Here is a 14,545-nt window from a genome sequence, read left to right on the forward strand (position 1 = left end):
AATTTGCAACAATATCTGAAACATTTTGGTTACAATGAAAAATAACATAATTAATTGAAGCATGAAGCAAAATAAATGAAATATTTATCTTTTTTAACTTTTTGTCATGCGATTTTTAGTTGTTGATTTTTTCGGCTGTTTATTAGTTTGGATATGTAGCTCAAAGATCTATAACGAAAAAAAAACTTTTTAGCAATGAGGAAGTCATGTCCGTGTTACAATATTATTCTCGACGCCGAGCAAAATCAGCACTGCTGGTCTGTTGCCAAATCATTCCATTTTACTTCCGCATAGCTCTCTATAAAGGATCACTAGCCATCACCATTTGTTATTTTGATTCCTCTGAAGCAAAGAGTTTTTCCTTTAATTTTGATGAAAACCACGTAGTGAAACCAGGTCCGTCACACTCGGGCTCAGATTGTGTACCACTTCTAGTACTGCATTTGGTCCCTCGGTAGTACAAAAGGTACCCAAGTTTGACAGATCGCAGTACATTTTTCATGACATTCTAGATTACCTTATGAGCCATAAAATTTTGAGAAACTGCTAGGGACATCGAGGTCTTTAATTTGTCTTTGGTGAAACGGTGAAAATAATCTTGAAATAAAACCTCAGGTAAGATCTTATACATCGCAGTTGAAGAAATAAAATTCCTTTGATGATGGAAGTGAAAAATGTTCTGTTTTGCAGCGGGCAGCAGACCAGGCAAAAGGATCCTACTGCAGTACGATATGTGACTACCGAAAAATTGTACTTCTGCCGTAGGTTTGGAGTGTCTAGTCTAGTTTCCACAAAAGTGCAGTGTGTGCCGTTAAATCCTGCGGTTTTCGACGATCGTGCAAAGAATAATAATTTGAATGAAATTCGCTTGGTTCGCAACAAAAGAGGAGGGAACACGACCGCATCTGTGCATTCCCAGTTTTTCATAAAACTAAATGACCAAAGTGTACGTATTTGTTTTATAATTATACGTCAAACTAAATTAATTATGATAATAAAATAAACTTTACATGCATCTGACTTCTGTTTTAATTTTTAATGTGTTTTTGAAAGAATTGCTATAGATGAAAATGAACTATACCGACAACTGTTCATTATTATGGTTCGACAGTACCACAACCTTTGTACTAATAATTCAGTGCATAATTCCAGAGAATACGGACTGTGGTACTGATAAAGTGCTCTTGCATATATTATATGCGAATTTTTTTTTTGTTTTTTTAGATTTTGTCACACACCTTGGCTTAAACTCAAATTTTTGGGTGTATTTTGTTTTCCGTGTCCCTTCCAAAATGTCAGATAGGAACAACCCCAGTGCTAAAACTAAATCCCCTGTGGTGTTTTTGTCGACTAAGCGAACGTCAAACATAATCTTAAGAGTCAAGGTTCATTTATTGACTCAATTTTAAAATTGAAGTTTAAATATGATATAGCCGTTATTTGAGCGGGAAAAATTGCTAAAGTAGTTGCAGTAACATGCTTTTTCGTGTTATTGAATAAAAACAAGATTTCATTAAACATTTTAGGACCCTAATGAACTAATCTACGATGACGTCAAGTTGCAACTTCCAGCGGGAAGAAAACCTTTACTGCGGGCCATGTTTACAGAAAATGAACGATTTCGCTGCACATTCATCCACTTCATATTCATTTGGTGAGCATTCCTTCACTGGATGTTGGTCCGGATGTCATTTAATGTAAACTCGGCCCACATTTAGAGCGGAAAAGAAAAAGAAAATCGACAATAAAAGAAGACCGTGGATAAGTCCATGCGCAAGTCATCAGCCATATTCTTCTTCTTCTTCTTGGCATTAAGGTCCTCACTAGGACAGAGCCGGCTTCTCAGCTTAGTTTACTTAGGATCACTTCCACAGTTTTTAACTGAGAGCTTTCTTTGTCAATGTGCCATTTTCGCATTCATATATACTGATTTGCGTTAGAAAATGGGTTAACCAACGCGCAGGGTTTAATTTTTGACCAACTTTGCCGCTTCGCAACTCGATTCTCAATGGATCAGTGCACGAGTTCATTATTTGACGTTTGAGCGGTGCCGTGTTATTTACGTGGCCATGGAAACTAGTGAATTCGGCACCGCTCGAACGTCAGATTAGTGAACTCGTGCATAAGTCCATAGTGTGCATAATGCAAACGGTGGATGGCATTGATGCGCACTATAGCGAAGTGATTCGCGACGCGGCGAAGTTGGTCAAAAATCGAACTTCGCACGTTAACTCATCCATTTTTAGTCGCGAAGCAGTAAATCGTGTAGCAGGTACGATGATACTCTATGCTCTGGGAAGTCAAGGAAATTTCCTTTACGAAAAGATCCCGGACCGACCGGGAATCGAACCCAGACACCTTCAGCGTGGTTTTGCTTTGTAGACGCAGACTCAAACCACACGACTAAGGAAGGCCCCTTCATCAACCATCATCATCGCGAAAATTGATGACGATGATAGAAAAAGGTAAATTTTTCTCCCAGGTCTCCTGTCATTTGACTGTAAAATGGCTCATTGAACAGTTTTTGAATGTATAGTACACGGGAAAAAATTCTGTGGTAAAAATAACTATTTTAGCTGACTACGCCCATTCTTAAAACTACCATGGAAATTCAGACCAATTTACTATGTTTACGGTACACCCCACCGCATTACTGGTTCATTTGACAGAAATAATTTACAACAATCTGATTCCGACTACAGACATGGTAAAATCAAGCGCATTTCTGGTCTGCTGAAAATTGCCGGTGCGAGCGCTTGAGTTAACCCCCTTAAATGGTAGTTTTTACCGCACAATTTTTTTGCGTGTAGATATAATTCATAAAAATATCTGACAATTCACATATTCACACATTCCATTGGAACTTATATTATACAAATTCTACAATTACTAAACTCCTTCAACCGAACATCAAAAATGAGTTTATTCGGGAGAGAATTAATTATTAATTATATTGCGCATTTCTTTCACCACTGGACTATCGCAGAAGTTTTTACAAGTGCGGAAACGCTAATAAAAGTGCGCAATTGCATTAAATCTGGTAGGTGTCTTCGGGGGACATATTATTCGTAAATCAATGAATAAGTGCTCTGAAGACACCAAGGATTCAATGCAGTTCCGCACTTTTATTCACACTTTCGCACTTATGAGGCCGCACTTCGCAGTCCAGTAGTGAAAGAAATACACAATGAGCCATTTTACGAGACGTTTCGGAACAGCTGATCGCCGCAACGGCGTCAATTGACAGGAGACCTGGGATTAAATCCAGCATGATTTTCAATAACGCCTCATCTTACCAAACGAGGACATGGAGAAAATGACAAAAAAGAGATCCAAAAATGTTCGTTACTGCAACATTACACCTTGTTATTGTATCAGCTACCTCTTTGTTACCCATATTGCACATAAAAAAGTACTTTTGTGATCAGAAATATTTTAATAATTTTTCTCCATTTAAGTTTTCGCCTGGATGAAAAGCTACGCTAGAAATGCGCACAGTCATCAACCATCATCATCGCGAAAACTGACGTCGATGATTGAAAAATCCCAGGTCTCCTGTCATTTGACCAGGCTTCGTAAAATGGCTTATAAATGAATAATTTTTGTGCCGAGCCCAACATAAATGTGAATGTTATTGAACAAAACAACAATATTTTTTGCTGTGTTTTCACAAGCATCTGCGCTGTCTTGCCAACAGTTTTCCCCACAATAATTTGCTTGCCTTTGTACTAAAACCACAAACTACCTCCTTTTTGATCACCTTGCGCTCCTCCAGTCTGCGCTGGTGTGTGTTGTCATTTTGTAAAAGTGATTATTTTCCCCGAAAACGACTGTGCTGTGGTTCGTTCCGCAACAAATTTCTCGATCGCCGAAAAGTGCCGCGAATCGTTCGAAATATGTAGGCAAATTAGGTGAATTTTGTAGCGCCGGTACCCCGCTCGCGATTGGTGTAACTTGTGACCCGGAACCGGTCCCGTTTCGGGGTGAAATTTCCGTTCGCGAAATCCTCGGTGAAACCAGTGAAAAAATCCTTCCAATCAACCAACAATGGCGGCGACCATCATCTTCTTCTTCTCGTCGTTGTTGTTGCCGTCGTGGTTGCAGAAACAGAAGCAGCAGGAAAAGTGGTCTCCCGTTGTCCAAATCGAAGCCGTCGCGGTTAGTCCCGGGCGCATTTTGGATTTCGGTGGTTAATTTGTGGAAGCAGCTGCCGGATTCGCGGGATTAATCCTAGAGTGTGGTTTCACTTGGGGAAGAAAACTAGACTAGAGAGCTGTGATCGAATATATTCCGTGAAGGAGGGTTCCAGCAGGGAAAAAGACTAGCCTGGGAAGCTCTTATGGAACTAAAGCAGCTAAAGGTGAACAAAACTATAGTGAGTGAGTGGAAGTCAGATTGAAGAAACGTTTCTAGCTAAACGAGAAGTTTGTGCATTTGGGAATAAGTTTAGTATTTGGTGTTGTTTTCTGTGGTCATCGTGAAAAGCCAGCTATTATTTTCTGTTCTGTTGAATGCTGTGGTAGAAAAGAGTGTAGAAGAGAGAGACCAGAAAAAATAGGGAACTGAGGGAAGAGTACCTATGGATCCGGAGCAGATTACGCTGGATGAGGATTTTGACGATGGGTCCACTGATGGAGGCTACGGGGATTACGATTTTATGCAGCAAGAGCAGGATGTTCTGGCGGTTGGCGCAGCGCCACTAGGTAAGGAAAGGGATCAGCACTTTAGGAGTCACCCTTCGATGGCCAAATCAAGTCTTTAATCGACTCTAGTCACCTTTGTAACTAACTGGTTATTCACGCTAATATTGATTCTGGCCATGTTTCTGTTACATTTCAAATATCCCATGAAAAGATTCTCAATCCTATCTGCTCCACTTTCAATTCGTGGTCGTCCATAAATGACGTAGCATTTTAGGGGGGAGGGGGGTCTTCACGAGTTTGTGACGATGTGTGACGAGGGGGAGGGAGGGGTCTCAACTAGTGGACGTAGCATTTTGAATCGTGCCGGGAAAAGAGCAGCGTTGAAAAAAAAAAATTACAAAGTTGTTTTAATCAAACTTTATTGACTTTTTGAACCAGGGTTATTAATTCTAACTCAGCTTCAAGAGATTAACATATATCATAATAAGATTAAAAATTACTTAAGAAATTTCAAATATTTCTAATACATGCAATCAATCAGATTTTATAAAGCTCATGTAAAGCTAAGCTTAAGCTTAACATAATTATGTGAATATTATGTTGTATCCGTATCTAAATTATTTTATGAATGAACAAATAGAAAGTTTTATAAGTTTATAAAAAAAACAATTATTTATCGACTTGGAAAACATTGTTTCCCCATTTGTTGACAAAACATAGAATCAACCGTTTTTATGTTATGAAATTGTACCTCTTCAAAAGAATACAATATACTCGTTTAAGCAAATATTAACGTTATTGTAGTAAAACAAGTTATTACTTCAGTGAGATATGCGTTAAATTTTGCAGGAGATCTCCATTCAATCTATTTATCGATTTGATCAATGCTCTTCATGGAATAGCCGGATAACAATGAGGACATCCGATTTGAGTGTTATCAAAATTATCCTCATTCAGTTTCCTTAATCACTCGGTAAATCAGGGAAAGAGCATTTTTATTATCTCATGGTTTCATTATAAATTGTGTAGGCATATTTCAGTATGGATATAAACGATATAAAAAGCTAAGATTTTCAAAACATTCCATATATTACATATTTTTTCTCTGGCCATTGTTTCTTTTGATTTTATTTACCTACTAAAGTCTATTTCTTTACAACGAGTAATTAAAAAAATCCTCCGACATATCGGAATTTCTGTTAAATGTATTATGAAATATCTTGTACCCTTACTCATTACTGTTTTCAATAAGAACAAAGATTTTTACTTTTTTCTACATTTTTAGTGGTAGAAAAAAAAACAGCAAAAGTACTACAAATTAAATTCAACCTGCATAAACTCGATATTTAAATTATGTAACTTAAGCAGGAAACAAGTTTGTTTGAACTGTTTCTTAATGACAAGTTTGTTTGAACTGTTTCTTTGAACGCTACGGTATATCAAACTATTATTAATATAAGATCAATTGATACCAAACCTTGTTTTGAAATTCTGGATTCCAATGTTCCGTTTTAGCCAAATAACTGAGGAAATCAAAAAAATGGTAGGAGGGGAGGGCTCCTTGAAATGCTAGGCATTAGAATTTGTGACGAAATGGGGGGAGGGGGTGTGAAAATAAGGGGAAAATGCTACGTCATTTATGGACGGACCCTAACTCTTGATCCGTCTTAAAAACGTGAGGAGCAAATCTCTCGCGATCCTGCTATGACAATTATTGCAAAAAGAAATAAAAAACGTTTTACTCATTTAAGAAACAAAAATTTTGAAAATGTAATTTCCAGCTCGTAAGTCGTTTTTAAAACTATCTTAAATTAAAAAAAAAAACAGAAGCCAATTCCAGCACTGAAATAGCGAAAAAGCATTAAAATTTGCTATGCAGTTTGAAAGCGCGCACGATTTTAATTTAGGACTCATTAGTCGAATCGAAAATCAAGTTACTCAGGATTTCGATTGCATTCTCAATCAAGAGAACGTTTTCAAAAATTCTTGGGAGACTGATTTGGGATTAAGTGAGAACTAACCATTACATAATTAAAAAAAAAAAGCAAAAATATGAAATCCCCTGGCTTTAAGGCGAAGTAGGCCGTCATTGAAATTTGTACGTATCGTTGATGATTGTTGCTAAATCATGTCAAATTTCTAGATAAAGAAAATCAGTTGGTATTGCACTGATGCATCTGATGCAAATAGTATCAGCATACTTTCTGCATGTCAGCGCATATAGTGATACTTTTCCGGATCAATATGATATATGAGGACTGAGATTTATCACTTTGAAATTGCGAGCTGCTATGTCAATAGAAAATAGGATTTTACAATGGTGTTTTAGAATCTTTTTAACATACTGTTGAATTAACAGAATTTCTGAAGTTTCAAATGCATTCTTACCCCTCAGTTCAATACCAGTCAAATGTTTGACCTCGCGTGCTTTAGGCGAGTTAATATGAAGATAGATGAGCGAAAATCTGAATTCAGATTTACTATTTGTAAATCGTATAACATTTTTTAAATAATTAAGTACAAGCAAGTTATCACCAGAAACATTATCTGGAATGTACTAAATTCTTTACTTATAGAGATTCATCTGGATCTTTTTACCGATGGTTAAGATCTGTTAATATGTCGAAAATGTAAACTATTATTCTCAACATGTTACATATTCAATTCAAAACTTTCTGCCTCGCTTCTTACTGTTTTCCCGTTTCAATTCCCCACAGGCACGAATGAAAAGATTTATGGTATTCTCATTCTTATGATATTTAAAATTATGTACACTCTTATATGTTACTTGGCTGTCGAGCATATGTGCAATAATTATAAATTACTAAATGACAAACATTATCTTACAAAACCAAAGACATGTCTAACGGATTATCTACAAAACTGTGACGATTTTAATAATGCGTACAGATGATGCTTGGTACGACTAAATACATAATTTGGGTACATTTCCATGATTACCAGGTATGGTCAATTGTTTTCTTGATCTTATCTAAACCAGTTTTTTAACCACTATAACATTTAATAAATTTTGATGTGTCGCATGATTTCGTTCTACCAAAATGTATAAATTAATCACCTTTCTGAGACTCTTGAATAGACCTGTTCATATTTTAAAAAATGTCTGGAAATCTTCCGGTCAAGCAGTATTCGGAATTCTCATGCCATGAACAATGTCTGGTCAAATTCTTAGCTTATTTGATAAAGATTTCAGTATGCTTCAAGTTGAAAATGTGTTTTTGGACTTATTTCAAGGTTTAAAAAATCATAACCAGCATATGGAAAATCAAAACCACTTGCTATTACCACTATTTGAGAGCTATTTTTATTCTGTTAAAGTTTGTCGAACACGCTAATAAGATTAAATTGAGTTTTAACATTGTTTGATCCAAATTTGTACTCGGCAGTACCCAGAAATTACAGTTTTCTCAATATACATGGTATATAAAACACCCATTGGCATTATTTTTTCAGGCCCTAGTCAACGGGAATCAAACATAATACATTTATGAATTCATTGACCATCAACAGATTACATGTTGCTTAAGGCAATAAATTACAATAAAAAGCCAAAGATCGAGCACCGCATCGCAACCTGATGATAGTTAAATCATGCATGACACATGTACCGGAAACGAATGAATTGAATCATCATCGACTGAGAAAAGGCGGTGCTAACGTGTTCATTTTTTGTATTCTTTGAAGCTCACGGAGGTGCTCTTGGCTCACCCACAGTTGATTTACAAATGTGCTTTATAATAACCTATTTTTTACAATTTATTTTCGTAAGATAAATGGTTACTTTGAACGGGATTGACTTTTAGATATGCATTGTCATCATGTCTGGAAATTAAAAATCCGAGTTTTTCATGCAGGCATGCTGTTCAGTGAAAACACTTCCCGAAAAAAGAGATTTGAAGACATTTTTGAATAACTCTTCATAACAAAGTTAGATTCCATCCAAACATGAACAAACATTTCAAATTGGGCTCCGCTACCATTAGTGAATAATATGAGAACAAACATCATATCAAAATAACGACAAGTCTTATCAAAAGTCCCATAGTTGAACTTTTTAAGCTAAACAAAAGATTTGAACATCTAGAAGAAAAAAATGCTTAGCATATGCCGTTTTTTCTCTTAGATACACGTTTGTGGTATCCTAGATTAGAATTTTCGAGTATTTTTTTTGACGCGGATTGGCGCTTTCAGCCGCGGATCGAGCTTTGGTAGTCGCGATTTTCGCGGATAAGATTTTAAAGTTTTTGTGACAGCCCTGCGATTGTCTTGCGTTGCTTTCTACAGAAATTCATGGCCAATGCTCAAAAAGAACAAATCTCGCATAACATGGGATCTCGCCCTAAAAGCCCTAAAATGGAGATATATGAGGATCTTCTCTTTATCGTAGCATTGTCGAATAACTTGTAAATCTATTCGTTTACTCGATAACAACAAGCTACACACTCAGCTACGGTGGCTTTTAGGGCGAGATCACAAGTTATGCCAGAAATGGGCTCAGCATTCTTGGATATTAATCCGTAAAGGCCTGAGTAAAGAAAAATCACTAAAACTCTCACCGCTCAGCGAATACTTAACAGATTTCAATTATTTTTTGTCAGTATACTCGTACACATATCTTGTTTCTAAAAGTGGTCAAAGAATCTCGGGAATGTTCCTGTGGTCGGAGTTATTGCGGTGGATCACTGGGTCAGGTCGGGTGACAAGGGTTCTGTGCTTCTGTGCCCCTGTGGTAGGAAAATTTCAAGTCACAGATAATTTCCAATATCGGCTATAATGTAGCCACTATATCAAGGAATTTCAAGAAAAACGCATCAGCGCAAACCTTCTGATAGTCGATTAAATTAAATAATTATGTCAACTGCATTTAATTGATCCTACAAATGACCATTTTCGGGTCCCGGGATGCCTCAAACTTATTATAAAGTGCACAATTTGTATCTTCACATCTGTTTCAAGCTTATGGGAACGTATTTTAGTGAACTGTTATGTTCAATCTATACTTTTAGAGATTTGAAACAGTTTAGTACCTAACAAATCTAGAGCCGGTTCTTCAGGGCATTAAGTCCGAGTGGCCGCAACTGGTACACTCTAAATGGTGGCAAAACTATTCATTTATAATGTTGAATATCAGATCTTAATGATTAATGCAAAATAAAATTAATGCCATTGAAAATAAATAAAGATAACTTGGCATGTCCCAAAAAATCGCCTTTTTCTACCCGATTTGACCCAGTGACCCACCGGAATAACTCCGGCTACAGGAGTATTCCCGAGTTCCTCCGGCCATTTCTTGGCATTAACGTCCCCACTGGGACAGAGCCGGCTACTCTGCTTAGTGTTCTTATGAGCACTTCCACAGTTATTAACTGAGAGCTTTCTTTGCCAAAGCTGCCATTTTCGCATTCGTATATCGTGTGGCAGGTACGATAATACTCTATGCCCAGGAAAGTCAAGAAAATTTCCATTACGAAAAGATCCTGGACCGACTGGAAATCGAACCCAGAAACCTTAGCATGGCTTTGTTTTGTAGCCGCGGGCTCTAATCACAAGGCTAAGGAAGGCCCCTCAACTAGATATGTGGGCCAGTATACTGACAAAAAAATATTTGAATCCGTTAAGTATTCTCTGAGTGATAAGGATTTTAGTATTTTTGCTTTCACTCAGGCCTATATGGGTTAAGGGTGCTTTTGTATGGATGTCCTTTCGAACAAACTCCACGCGTGTGGACTCTCTCCGAATTTAAACAACTTGTTGTCTGAGAAACACATGATACTTTCGCATGGCAGCTCAACAACTTCACGAATAAGTTACACGGGTCTCCCCAGGGCTCATGTTTAAGCCGCTTCCTTTACAACTTTTACGTTAGGGACATCGACGATTGCCTGATGGAAATTGCTCGCTAAGTTATCAGGTATCAGAAGGCCGGCTCCAAAGGCACGTTCCCCACCAGTTGGGAGATTTGTGCCATCGCCATATTTGAGCCTATTTCATCATCTACCCGATGGGAGAGGAAAGGGAAGGGAAAGATGGGAGGAAATAGGAGTGGGGTCCCTTGAAGAGGGAAGATCGCATAAGCGAAATGAGAGCATGTAGCTCCATACCACAATGGGTTCGAACAGCGCCCTAAAAAGGGCACTGCAAAACGCATGAGCGTAAAGAGAGCCTATAGCTCATTACCACAGCGGGTTAAGAATAACAGGATGTCCTGAAGATTCAGGCTTCTGTATTCAGTTTCACTTAATAAGTGTTTACCAAGTAATTGGAATCGCATTTGCGCAAAAACTGGACAGTTACATATCAGGTGATACGAAGTTCCATAATCGGAGTCACAACTATCACACACAAATGAGTCAGCACGCTGAATATTTGCCATGTGATAGTTGAGTCGGCAGTGGCCTGTCAACGCTCTGACCAAGAGACTGCAATTCTGCTTTGACAGATTTGTTAAATACTTCGCCACCTTTGGAGATGGCTCAGTAATATACAATTTTGTTTGACGACACGACTCCAAACTATTCCAATATTGCTTGTGCTGAGTTGCCGCCCAAGAGTTTATCTGAAGCTTCACCCAGCACTTCGAAATTGGAATAGCCGGCTCAGGGCCAATGAAGTCATGCGATGCTCCATCGCGAGCTAGCTCATCAGCCAATTCATTTCCAGCGATAGAAGAATGGCCAGGTACCCATACAAGGTTTACAGAGTTGACTGAATTCAGTTCCTCAATTTGAGTTCGACATGCGATAACAAGCTTCGACCTTGAGTTGGCCGAAGCGAGAGCTTTTATAGCAGCCTGACTATCTGAACAGAAGTATATGACTTTACTCATTACGCGCTGTTGAAGTGCTGATTGCACTCCACACATAAGAGCAAATATTTCCGCCTGAAAAACGGTGCAGTTTCTACCAAGTGAGTAAAACTGATTCAGCCTTAGCTCACGAGAATATACTCCTGCACCAGCTCTACCTTCAAGAAGGGAGCCATCAGTGTAACATACTATATTGTTTGATATACTTCTTTCCAAATAGCCAGACGTCCACTCTTCCCGTGAAGGGAATTGTGTGGTAAATGTCCTGTAAGGAAAGTTACAAGCAATTGTGAGATCACTTGGAGCAAGGACAATTTTGTCCCAATTCACCAAAAGTGGAAACAACGAAGTGTGTGTAGATCTACGATTCACTGGATTTTTCTCCAGTAGATCCAGTACCCATAAACGGTAAGAGCAAGAAAGTGCTTCTTGTTTAAGATATATGTGTAGTAGCGCAACGTCGAAAAGGGCCTCGAGCGCTGCTGTGGGAGTTGTAGAGAACGCACCAGACATCGCCATCAAGCACATCCTTTGGAGATGGCCCAATTTTGATTGGATTGTTCTCACTTCGCCCTTTTGCCACCACACAAGACATCCATATGCCAATATTGGTCGAACAACTGTTGTGTAAATCCATTTGATATATTTGGGTTTGAGGCCCCAAGTTTTACCAAAGGTTCGCCGGCATTGACCGAAGGCCATACAAGCTTTTTTGACTCTGAAATCAATGTGAGTTGTCCATAAAAGTTTGGAATCTAGAATGACTCCAACATACTTTACTTGATCAGTCACATTAATCTCAGTGCCAAAAAGACGTAAAGGTCGAATTCCATCGCGGTTTCGTCTTTCCGTAAAAAGAACAATAGATGTTTTATTCGGGTTAACCGAAAGGCCATATTGGCGACACCAACTCTCGACTACCTGAAGAGCACTTTGCATCAGGTCGAATAGGGTGCTTATGCACATACCAACTATCAGAGCTAGATAGTCGTCGGCAAATCCATAAGTTGGAAAACCGCAATTATTGAGTTGCCTCAATAGCGTATCTGCTACGAGATTCCACAAAAGTGGTGACAAGACTCCCCCTTGGGGGCATCCGCAAACACTCAATTTTCGAATCGCTGCTTGACGCAATGTCGAGAAGAGATGTCGGTTTTTGAGCATTTGATGAATCCAATTGGTAATCATTGTAGGTAGCCCATGGTTTCGTGCGGCTTCCAATATGGCATCGAAAGACACGTTATCAAAGGCACCCTCAATATCCAAGAAAACACCCAAGCACGATTGCTTCTGAGCGAATGCTTTCTCGATATCGTATACAACTTTGTGTAAAAGAGTCACAGTGGACTTTCCAGATTGGTAAGCATGTTGATTCACATGAAGAGGCATGTTTGCCAAATAAACATCACGGATGTGATGATCGATAATGCGTTCCAGACATTTCAGAAGAAAAGAGGTCAGACTGATTGGTCTAAAACTCTTCGCTTGCTCATACGACGCACGTCCTCCTTTTGGGATAAACTTTACAGTAATATCACGCCAGGATTTGGGAATGTACCCGGTAGCAAAACTGCTTACAAGTAGCTTTTTCAAAACATGTTTGATTGACTCAAATCCCTTTTGGAGCAGAACAGGATAAATCCCATCCGCTCCTGGAGATTTGAAAGGAGCAAAACTATTAAGTGCCCATTGAATCGATTCAGTAGTTACGATACTGCGAGCCGAGGCCAGAGACTCGTAACTACATGAAAAGACATTTGGTTCATCCGTAGATGCTATGTCCACACATCCGGGGAAGTGTGTATTGAATAAACATTCTAAAACTTCTTCATCGGAAGAAGTAAAGTCACCATTAGGTAAGCGAATTTCGTTCACTTGGAAATCCTTAGATTTTGCAAGGATTTTGTTCAACCGACTGACTTCACTCAAACTGGAAACATTTGTACAAAGGTTTTTCCAGCCGGATCGTTCAGCAGAACGAAGAGCCTTCTTGTAAGCCTTGCGAGCTGACTTGAACGACTCTGATCCAGCTGAACGGCGTCTGTTCCAACTCTTTCTACATTGTTTCCTGAGTCTAGTCAGATCGGAATTCCACCATGGGGTCCCTCTTGTAGTCTTTACAGACCGCAGAGGACATGCTTCTTCAAAAGCTTCCATAATGTAGGATGTTGTAGTATCAACGGCATCATCCAGATCACTTGGATTTTCAATGGACGGAGAATATCCATGAAATTTGGTCGCAACCAATTCAATGTAGAGTTCCCAGTTTGTTGACCGGGGATTTCTAAAACGCAAAGTCTGCGCAGTTACATTTGAATGTTCAAAGAAGATGTAGCGATGATCAGATAATGATTCCTCATCTGATACATGCCAATTCGTCAACTCGTGACTGATTCTATTCGAGCAGAGCGTTATGTCTAACACTTCTTCTCTATAAGAAACCATGAAGGTTGGGCGATTGCCTATGTTAAGTAATCCAAGGTCTGTACTACTTAAGTATTCCATCAGACTGGAGCCTCTCAAATTGATATCCGAGCTGCCCCAGATGATGTGATGAGCATTGGCATCACTGCCCACAATCAGCGGAAGGCCTTTTGTTACGCAGTGTACGACAACTCGTTTGAAGTCATCCGTTGGGGATGGTTCATCATGTGGTAAATATACCGAACAATAGACGTATTTCCTGTTGAGGTCACCAACAGAAACATCGATTGTGACAGCACATACATCTCTGGTAGTTAACTCAGAAATGAGTGTAGCAACGATTGCTTTATTAACGAGCACGCATGCGCGGGGCATGGAGCGCGAGTTTGCCATTTCAAGCTTGCTAAAAGTAGCAAAAACTGGGTCCACAAGGTTACCTAGATAGAAGTTCCCTCTACGAAAGTAGGGTTCTTGAACTAGCGCCACTTGGGCTGCACCATTTTGCATGAGTCTGCAAAGATTGATCGTTGCTGTTCTTTTATGCTGAAGATTGATCTGAGCTAACCTAACCGTAGCCACTACCCAAACTAGGCAGGATTAAGCTTTTTGCAATCTCAGCACGAAAAAGACCAGCAACGAAAAAACCAGATCG

The 14,545-nt window shown here is 38.9% G+C and overlaps 1 protein-coding gene across 6 annotated transcripts in view; it reads left to right on the forward strand.

Annotated features, from left to right (window-relative positions):
• Positions 1-3,795: 3,795 nt before the first annotated feature.
• Positions 3,796-14,545, forward strand: part of LOC5566444 (histone-lysine N-methyltransferase 2D) — a 106,631-nt gene continuing 95,881 nt past the window's right edge. For all 6 annotated transcript variants that reach the window (XM_021852560.1, XM_021852565.1, XM_021852566.1 and 3 more), the window contains exon 1: positions 3,796-4,703. In XM_021852560.1, the coding sequence (XP_021708252.1) occupies positions 4,580-4,703 (124 nt within the window). In that variant the 5' untranslated portion in view covers positions 3,796-4,579. The remainder of the gene's footprint in view (positions 4,704-14,545) is intronic.

Source organism: Aedes aegypti, chromosome 3, assembly GCF_002204515.2.
Source record: "Aedes aegypti strain LVP_AGWG chromosome 3, AaegL5.0 Primary Assembly, whole genome shotgun sequence".
Taxonomy (NCBI): Eukaryota; Metazoa; Arthropoda; class Insecta; order Diptera; family Culicidae; genus Aedes; species Aedes aegypti.